This window comes from Pieris brassicae, chromosome 5 (genome assembly GCF_905147105.1).
Source record: "Pieris brassicae chromosome 5, ilPieBrab1.1, whole genome shotgun sequence".
NCBI classification, from domain to species: domain Eukaryota; kingdom Metazoa; phylum Arthropoda; class Insecta; order Lepidoptera; family Pieridae; genus Pieris; species Pieris brassicae.
The window spans coordinates 9,813,058-9,823,254 of record NC_059669.1 but is presented as its reverse complement, the minus strand read 5'-3'; the positions used below and the strand labels follow the sequence as shown (position 1 = coordinate 9,823,254).

The following is a 10,197-nucleotide window of genomic DNA, read 5'->3' as shown; positions in this document are numbered from 1 at the left end:
TGTGTATACTATAAAGTAATGTTGCTCATTTTAGTATCTAACTTAGCGTAGGTTATGTTATGGGGAGGGGAAAGGTGATGTGTAAAAATTTTGGGACATTATTTAATGAAAAGTTAAAAGACCTCAGCAGAACACAGGGAACGTACAATACGACCTAGATTAGTTAAATAACTGTGTGTTCAATTATTGCATTGCATAATATATTGTCCAAAAAATTTAAGTTTATTTAAATAAAGTGATGTAATTTTATAGAAAATGTCTTCTAAAACAGATTTAATAAAGCCAAAAACAGTCCGAGTCTTTGATTTAGACGATTACGAAAAGTTACTTAAAGGCATACAGGTAGCAGCATGCATGATAACAGAGTCACACCAAATTGGTAAGGGATTATCTTGAGTATTATATATGGAGGGTGACATATATGTAACTATTGATTCTTATTTCACTTCAGTATACTTTTCCAAGAGACAGGGTATGATTCAATCAAGATTTATACTTAGTGTATAAGTGTAAGTCTAATCTGAGGGTTAAAGTTTGGTTTTGTATTCTATTTTTAGTGTAAGAAAGAGATATAGCTTATAATATAAGAAAAAAATAAAATTATGTAAAATAATTATAAGTTTATAATACTTATATACTTATATATATACTTATTACATAGCTTAAATCCATTAAAAAAGTTTTTTCTCACAATTATTAGTCACTAGTGATAATATTAATTATTGATAAATGTTATGAAATTTTCAGTTGATGAACAGAGTGTTTTAAAGCGTCTCAATGCCTTAACTATAAATGGAGCTAGTGATGGGAACTGTTGTTCATGTTGTGGTGTTGGTCCATTTGAGACGAGAGCCCAGCAGACTGCACATTATAAAAATCACTGGCATACTCATAACTTGAAGAGGAAGTTATTTGGAAAGTCTGCATTGACACTTGGACAGTTTAATTCACGGCAAGGTAGAGTTACTGATTACCATAATGTATATAAGTAGGTACACAGAAAAAAAAGTGTTAATGTATTTATTAAAAGACATGTGCAGTGTAAGAACTTGTTTGTCTATACTAATATTTTCTTAATGTAAGGTTTATAGTGCTTTCTATTTAAAGTAATTTAAGATTAAAATATAGTTAAATACCAAAAAAACTGGCCATTGTATTTAATGAGTTCTTTAAATGTTTTAGATGACTCCAGTGTATCAGGCAGTGATTCCGAAACTGAAAGTACAAACTCAAAACCAGCTAGTGATCTGTTTGCAGCAGCAACAAGACATTGTAAAGCATTTTTTACCAACCAAGCTGGACAAGTTTATTGTGTATATCGATGTATATTGCATCATAAAAAGGTTGGTTCAATTTGCATTTAGTTTTTGCAAGCATTGATCTACTGATTGACTTCATAAATTTGTTTGTGTGATATTTCTGTACTGTACTGTCTTAAATGCAAATATTCTCATGGGTTAGGGAGCGTTCAAGTATTACGTCACGAAAGTATTACGTAACCTTTTCTGTACCCAGTGACTTTTTATACCTAAAACTTACCATTATATGGTGTAAAGTACTGGAAAGTTGAAAATAATATTAACAATAACGCGTAATTCAAATTTCATTAAATCCCCGCCCCGCATGGAACGCATCGTAACGTTTTACTAGAGACCACTAGGCGGGCTTTGGTAAGTCTTCTACACCGCCCGATCTTGGCCCAGGCGCTCAAGGTGCCAACGTAATCAATGGACCTTGTATTCGCCTATAATGTTGGGCTTGGCTACCAACTCTTCTATTACGGCATTTTTTCGGACTTCCTGTCGCCCCGACTCTTGTGAACTGGGCCAGTGTACAAAAAATAGGTCTACCTCAATAGAAATTTTGTTGATTATTTGTATGGTCTCAGAAAGCCTCAGGTTTCTACTTTATACCCGAGACCCAGTCTCCATTATATGCAGCTTATGAACCCGAACTGAAGTATCTTAAATAAATACACAGACACAGCTAGCTCTCTTCTGAGGCGTAGGTGGTCGCAACCCACCATACCCAGAACACTTAGGGTCGGGTACATAAACGGATAAAAGGATACACTCCATGCAGTCTCTTGTGGAGGCAGCGAGTGAATTTGTTTTGTATTCGCTCTAACATGAGACTGTATTTAGCCTCATAGGGGCCCACACCATGGCATTGCACTCCAAGTGACTTCTCACTAGCGCATTGTATAAAATTTTAATTGCACTGATATTCGTGAACAGTATACAGTATAGTATATACGATTTTTTGTGTTTCTGCTGAGAGGCTTGGATACTAAGATCTTATGCAGGGCTGCACTTGCATCGAATAATATTTTTAATGCGGATTTCAATTTCGTCTTCTCTACTGTGGCAGCTTTTACGGTGAAACCCAAATACCGAAATTGAGCAGTTCCTTCATATGTAGTATTCTTGTTTTTTCGGTGTTTTCTTGGTCCGACTTATCGCATTTCTACTTTCAACACTAGCGATCTCCCGGACTCCACCGTTATCTCCTAAAAGGGCTTGATAGTCGGCATAGTCCACCACCTTATGAACCCCACCTAGTTTTACTCCGTTTGGCATCGGCTTTCGTTAAGACGTGTTCTAAAACCAAGTTAATGAGCACGGGCGATAATGCATCCCCTTGGTATAGTCCAGAGATAACTGTCTCTCAGAGCTCACCCCCAACCATCACTAACATTTTGCTTTCAGATGTGGCTATAATGATGATCCTCACTAACTATCAGTATGTGGAATTACCCCAGGATGTTGTACCCAGTCCAGCCATAAGTTCTCTTACACATGAAAATGCATTTTCTTTAAAGAAGCAATGTAATATTATTAAAATTTGTACGTAAATTTATTAAAGTTTCACCAACAAAAAAAATATTCGAATTGGCCACCTTTGGCTGTTATACAGACCTTTAATCTGTTTGGCCATGAGTCTATGGATTTACGCCACTGCTTGCTCCAAAGATTTTTTAAGAGACTCAATGTCGCCGTGTCGTTAAGAGCAGGCCATTTCCTCTTAAACTGACCATAAAAGTCTAAAGGATTGAGGTCCGAGCTAGATGAGCCAGTCTTCAGCTCTTATAAAGTCCGGAGCATTGGTTTAAGCCTTGTGGCCAGGTGCAGATTTCTGCTGAGAAGTTTTAACTCGAGCGTACACTTTATCATTTTGCTTACTGTAGTGTTTTCGTAATGTTTTCGTAATGTCATTTAATTTTCATCGGTAAAGAGGATATTTCTGTGCTTTTCACCTACGTATAGTGGAAGGCGTTTTGATCCACTCTCTTTAATTATAAAGATTTATTTAGAGCATGTCCTGTACATATCCACCATGAGTACCGAGCTTCAGGTCTTGTTTTATAATATGCGACGGAGTCTTCATTTCTCGCGATAAGATTTTTTGCTACCTAATGGGGTTTCGACGAATTCTAGCTTTTACAGCATTAACAGCCTTTGTAGTTCTAACAGCACGCCTCCGCCCCGATCATTTCTGGTCGGTCTTGATAGACGACGACTATTGTTGTATCTGTTGATAGTACGATATACGAATATATGACTGATACCAATCTTTTAGGCTGGCTGGTTCCTGGTCTGGTATATGACCGACGGCTTCATACCCACTTTGTGAACTAGCCACGATCACTGCTATCCTATTTTATTTAACAACCCATTCGATATTGTAATTTGAAAATGAACACGAAAAAATATGTTAAATGGCGCAAATTCAAAGAAGTTTTTAAATAATATACGTGTTTCAAATTCAAAATAATGAAAAAGTTAAAAAAAAAATGTAATTGGGCGTATTCCCATTTTTTCTATGTACTGATGTTCTGTTACTTTCCTAAGTTGTATTTTAAATAGACACTTTGCGCACACACGATTGCGCAATAAATATAATTATATTATACTGGGTTTATCAGAGAGGGTAAAAAAAATTGGAAGAAAGCACATAACATTGATAACATAAAAGCTATACACATTGGAAATTTGTTTTAGGAAGAGTTGTCCACTGATGGAGAAGGCTATGCCTGGATAGAGCGGTGTCAACGTCTAACAATACCAGGATACCAGCGCTGGGCCGTATTGATGGTATCTGGTGGACATTTTGCTGGGGCTATCTTCTCTGCGGCTGTTCCAGTTGTCCATAAAACACACCATTCGTACGTTACTAGACGCGGGCAGGGTCAAGCACAAAGTGCTAGAGATCAGCATGGGAATATGCCTAGATCTGCTGGAGCAAGTTTGAGGCGGTATAATCAAGCCCAGTTCTTGGAGGTACATTCCTTGTCTTTTATTTATACAGAACAAATAAACAATTTTGTTTTACCTCTGATAATACCTCACTACCCCATATCAAAAAATATTTGTGAAATTCATAAATTTCGCATTTCAGCATGTGCAAGAAATAATAGCGAGCTGGTCAGAAGACTTAATAGGTTGTTCTCTAGTCCTATACAGGGCTGTGGGCTCGACTAATCAAGCAGCGTTATTTGGCAAGAATTCACCGCTTAAGAGAGAGGACCTAAGGGTTCGGGCTTTGCCTTTTCCAACTCGGAAACCAACATATAAAGAGGTCAAGAGAGTCCACGACACAGTTGCCAGTATTGAGGTGTATCGTAAGTTCAGTAACACATGTTGTTGGCTAATATCAAAGTAAAAAAAACACAGTTTTATTTTTTTTTAATTACTATAAACATAAAAATGAGGTACTTCCCTAATATTAGTCCATCTTAATTAGAATATGGAACTAGTCTTTGGATTTCTTGGAAAAAAGAAAAGCTAGAGGGAACAAAAAAAACAAAATTGAAAAATTAGCTTTATAAAGAAAGTTAAGTAGGAATTCTATAATAATGTTATTTTAATGTAATTATAAGTATTGTTGTATGTTTATTAGGTTATATATACTATAATGCACTTTCCAGAGACCATGGAATTGTTCCAAAAAGCGCTTATAGCGGCGTCCGGCAAGACTTCAAAGACAACCGACTCGACAGTTACCAAAAAGCCGCAAAAGAGTCCAGGAAAGCCTATAGATAGGGCGAAATCAAGGGAACGAATTCCTCGGGAGCTCCCAACTCAGATGATGTCTAGTGAAGACGAAGGTCCGTGTTTCATTGATTCAGAAACTCCAGTAGGTATGAAATTGCTTTTTTGATCGGTGGTGGTGTGATGCCTAGTTTTAATTTTTTATTTTACTTATTTTTTTTGAAAATCTCGTTTAGTACGTTATGTTACTTTAATAAATTAATTTTTCGCTAATATAATAAAATATTCACTGTATTAAAAACTGTTTATTTGTTCATTTTGTTCATATGTATGTAAAGATTTATAACGGCTTTCGCATATAATTTAATCTGGGTTTATTCTCGATGAAAAGAAAAATAAAGCTTTTTAGTAGCGACACCATAAATAATATAGTTTTGTTTGAGATACGTAGCAAGTGTTTTTTTTGTAGTGTGTAATATAAAGTACATTATTGTAGAATTTATTTACGGACTTCAATTCGACTATTAGATCAATATCATATGGATTAATTGAAATGAAACTTCTTTATCGGCGTTGGAAAAAAATACCGTCACGTTTTGGGGTTACGCGTCACATTTTTCCGTAAGGTGCCATCTTTTTTTGTCCCTACCACGGTTGATTCGAAGAGATTCGAAGCCATTAATGTCAAAAATATATAATAACGATAACAATGATAGTAATAATTATATAACAATTCATGAAATTCTGTAATCATTTTAGTAGTCATAAAGTAAAATGAAATAATTGTATTATTTGTATTCATGTCTATGATAATAAAAGCCTAATGTTAAACTAAATCTAATTTAATTTTATTTAACCGATTTCAGTAAAGTTGCATATAGTAGATCATTATTTAAAAAAATAACGTCATAAAGAAGTTTCACTTCTTACGTGTGTACACTACTACACGAACACATTTTTTTGTATAGGTTGGATAAAAGCGCTATCGGAACAAAGCTCGAAAGGTGTTCTAACGAATTCTCGTAAGGACCTGATTATTGACAACAATTCAATCAGTGCGCGCAGCTCCTGTAGCGAACAAGGCGTATTAGAAGAAAAGAAGGCAAAGAAGAAGAAGAAAAAGAAACCAGAGGAGAAACAAGAGAAGCTGAAAAAAGTTGTAGTTAAAATACCAGCAAATGTTAAAAAGGTTTGCAATAACTTACAAAGTATATTCTTTACATTTATGAATATTATAGGTACAAAGCGGGAAGCGATGTCTAAATTTTCTGATATATCTTGCATAAAAGTTTGAACGTGTTTAATATTGACAAAGTTCAATAAAATATTCATACGTCAAAAAATTTCTTTAAATTAAGATTTACTCCCAGTTCTCAAGTTGATTTGGTCATGCTTTTCTCCAAAATGCTTGTAAGAAACCATAAAATCATGCCTCTTTACGTACCCACACATATACATACACATTAATACATAGACTCCCACTCCCTCTCACACACACTCACTAACACTCACACCCTCTCACATACACGTATACACATCCTAACATACACGCACACAAATCCAAAAATAAATTAATCGTATATATTATAAATTAATTTCAGTTAACCTTATTTCTGTTGACTGTTTTGTTGTTATGACTCAGTATGACTTTATTGTGTAATGGAAGCCTGGTTATCCATATCACAGGTTCTTAACTAGCTTGGGATCCAGTCTCCCAATACCTTCTTAACTGTAATATTATATGAGAGAAATAAAGAAGTTTATTATCATTATTAATTATAATAATAAAAAATATGCATAAAAATACGAAAAACAAATGCATCCCTATCAGCAATAGGAATGGTAAAAGGAGCATGCATATTACTGTGGGAACTACACGCAAATACATAGTATCAAGATGAATCACAGCGGGAAATAATTAATATATACCCGGATTCAGTTCCAACTAGTAATAAGTAGTACTCACGAGCATCCATCGGCTCAATCGCCGGATTGCTCGCCATTTTCTAAAAATAAATTACACAATTATTACTTGTACTGTGTTTTACCATAGTCAAATTGTCTGCCCTCACTTAAAGAGATGCCAAACAAAAAATATAATTCTCATTTTTTTCTTTTACTCAGTCTGTTATAAAATGCACGTAACTCTTTAACGAAAAAACTTGATGAGTATTTGTAACACTTAAATACATATTTTAATTTCAGATGTGGAAAGCAATATCTGGCAATGAACAGAATTCACTAGAGACAATAATTGAGACTTGGGAAGGTGATTTAGAAGAGGCGTGTAACACTCAAGATCCGACTGATGGCAACACAGCCCTTCATAAGGCTGCCATCGCTGCCAAACCAGATATGGTTACGTAAGTTATGTAGCTGGTCGATTTTCTGAGGGAAATTTTATATTTTAATAAAAGGATATATTCATTTATTTCTTATCAATTCACTGGTTTTCGTCTACGGACGGAAGGAAATAAAATTAAAGTAAAGAAAACAAAAGATTTATTTTTTTGATTTGTTTACTTTAAGTTTTGATTAGTAATTGATATCTTTATAGTTTTTATTTTGTATCAAAAATCTTTTAGTCAAATCCTGACAGCCGGTGGAGACCCGTGTATAAAGAATCATCAGCTTCAAACTCCATACGCAGCGACACCCCATCACGATACTCGAGTCGCATTCAGATTGTTCCAGGCTCAATATCCCGAAAAATATAATTACAATAAGGTATTATAATATTTTGATTGTTTAACAAAATGGTCGAAGCGCTTCATTAAATTCATAATATTTTCATGGACAATTGTAGAGCGGTGAAAAAGATAAGTCAGTCTGAGATCAAAGAAGGTAATTTCTTGTACAAATCTAAACATATCTTGCGATTCAAGTACAGAAGTTATCAATAATTGATACCTGTATCTTATTTTCCATATTAAATATTTATTTTTCAATGGACTATAATAATTCCTGAAATTTTCAAGGGCGGATCTTGGGAAAATATGAGCTTAAAGATCGCTTGACAAGATTTCGCTTTATTACTATTTTTATGGTATATCTACTATTATGTTAAAAAACTCGTTCTTCGTTAGAGTTCATTAATTATATTTTGAATAAATTCATGAGTGCTGTTAGTGAAATTCTATCTTTTCATTGGAGTCCAATCTTTTCGAATAATTCTTATACAATTGTTTTATAATTTGCTATTTGATCGAGGTAGCGAATGCTGTTATTCGTTATGTATTATAAAAATATAACATTCCTTAATTGCAGTCACAAATACCGGGTCCGTTAACACCTGAAATGTTAGAGATTGAGAAAGAGAAGAAGTTACAACAGAAACGCGCGAAGAGATTAAGAGAGAAAGAGAAACAAGTGGAGAAGAATAAGACTAATCACTTCTTACATTTAACGGACGCCCAGAAGGTATTTCGATATTTTTTTCTTTTCTTTCTTGATATTGTAAGTACAAACCTACGTTTCTGTTTGCCTAGATTATCTTAGTTTTATAACTTACTGTATAAGGTACGAATGATTAGAATTCTGTTTCACGCGAATGGAATTTTTGAGTAAAATCTGTCATTTGTCAAATTATACATTTTGGTCCTCCGATCCGGATTTGAACGTGTGACCTATATCAATACACGACCTTGTGTTCTCAATGTCGTAATTAGATAGGTAAATTAATCACGACATGACCCACGACGACAAACTATACCATGAAAGACCAGTCCAAAAATTAGAGAATAGCTAATCTAAAAATAATTTGAAAACAAATTTATCTGGTACCTTGAATGTTTTAGATTAATTGCGATTCTTTAATTTTTGAATAAACACTCATTATTAATATGACCATTACTGATAATTGCGCCATCTATGGTTTGAGTTAGAGCAGTGTTGGCCTATTGGCTTCAGCGTGCGACTCTCATCCCTGAGGTCGTAGGTTCTATCCCGATATCCGAAAACATCGTGAGGAAACCGGCTTACCTAAGACCCAATAAGTCCGACCCAGGCACAGAAGGCTGATCACCTGCTTGCCTATTAGATTAACAAATGATCATGAAACAGATACAGAAATCCGAGGCCCAGACCTAAAAAAGAAAAGGTTGTAGCGCCATTGAGTTATATTTTTTTTTATAGTTTGCATTAGTTAATTTGACACACTGGCATTATCTGTTTTAAAGTATTGTTACCCAAGGCCTAAGTTTGGCGATATTAAGCCAATTATTAGGTAAATTTATGGCGTTACAGATTTGTCGTTAAATCGAGAGAAGATAAACGTATAGATAATACATGACTCATACTTTTTAGTCATGGTCAACCACAGTCTAAACATGTAGTCTAAACGTCTAGATTGTAAGCAATCCCAATTTGTAAACAATGAACGAATTTCTTAGAAAGTTCGTATGCATGATGACGACAGTTGAGTTTATTGCGGGCTAGGATAATAAAGGTCGTTATTGGGAGTAGGTGTAATGCTATTGCTATATGCTTGTATGGAAGACAATCTAAACCAACCAAAGCCAATTGATTTCGACGCTTTACGTTGTTAAATAGTAATAATAAATAATTTTTATTTCGTTGTTATAATAATAAATGTAGGGACGTCACACGGAGTTTACATTGTACATTTAAAAAAAAACAATGATGGTTTATCGCTTTTCTTAGCGTATTGTTCGTAGCTTAGTGTAAGTATTTTTTGTCTTAAATATGATGATAGACTTAGGTTTTTTTAACAGGTCAAAGCTGAGGTGCCAAGATGTTTCCTCTGTGCTTCGAATCTACCAAAAGTGCCCTTTGAGTATGACTCATACAAGTTTTGTACAGTCAAGTGCCTTCAGAATCACAGAAACGTGAGACCTCTACATAAAAGTGCTTGAAAAAATATATATTTTACATAGTTTTGTGTTTTATTTGGGCGCGGTTAAAATGTTAGAGGGAACTGTAGTTATAAGATAATAATAAAAATAGCTTGTATACATATTTAGGATTATATTATTTCTACTTGTCATTCCCTCGCCACTATTTTCCAATCCTACTTCTCTATCCCTTTCTTTCCATGTTCCTAGGATTCTGGTGGGCGTCATCTCTTTTTTCCCAAATTTTATCTGTTCGAAGATATTTTTATTATTCCTTGCGTATCTTTTAGATCCTCTCTGCAAAGATTACAATTCCTTTTTCGCCATAATTTTCGTCAAGTGAGCAGTTCTTA

General features: G+C 34.5%; 1 protein-coding gene across 4 annotated transcripts; it reads left to right on the top strand.

Annotated features, from left to right (window-relative positions):
- The first annotated feature begins 14 nt into the window (after nucleotides 1-14).
- LOC123710152 (ankyrin repeat and zinc finger domain-containing protein 1-like) lies at nucleotides 15-9,886 on the top strand. Of its 4 annotated transcripts, XM_045661884.1 has the most exons (12): nucleotides 15-173; nucleotides 253-379; nucleotides 748-957; nucleotides 1,183-1,343; nucleotides 4,002-4,280; nucleotides 4,399-4,621; nucleotides 4,928-5,140; nucleotides 5,960-6,180; nucleotides 7,197-7,354; nucleotides 7,577-7,718; nucleotides 8,259-8,411; nucleotides 9,725-9,886. In XM_045661884.1, exons 2-12 carry the CDS (start codon nucleotides 256-258, stop codon nucleotides 9,863-9,865), a joined length of 2,025 nt encoding a protein of 674 aa, XP_045517840.1. In that variant the 5' UTR covers nucleotides 15-173; nucleotides 253-255; the 3' UTR covers nucleotides 9,866-9,886. The 4 variants fall into 4 exon arrangements, with proteins under 4 accessions (XP_045517840.1, XP_045517843.1, XP_045517841.1 ...); XM_045661887.1 differs by having other exon boundaries at nucleotides 15-379; nucleotides 4,928-5,026; XM_045661885.1 differs by having other exon boundaries at nucleotides 15-379; nucleotides 4,928-5,107.
- Nucleotides 9,887-10,197: the final 311 nt, after the last annotated feature.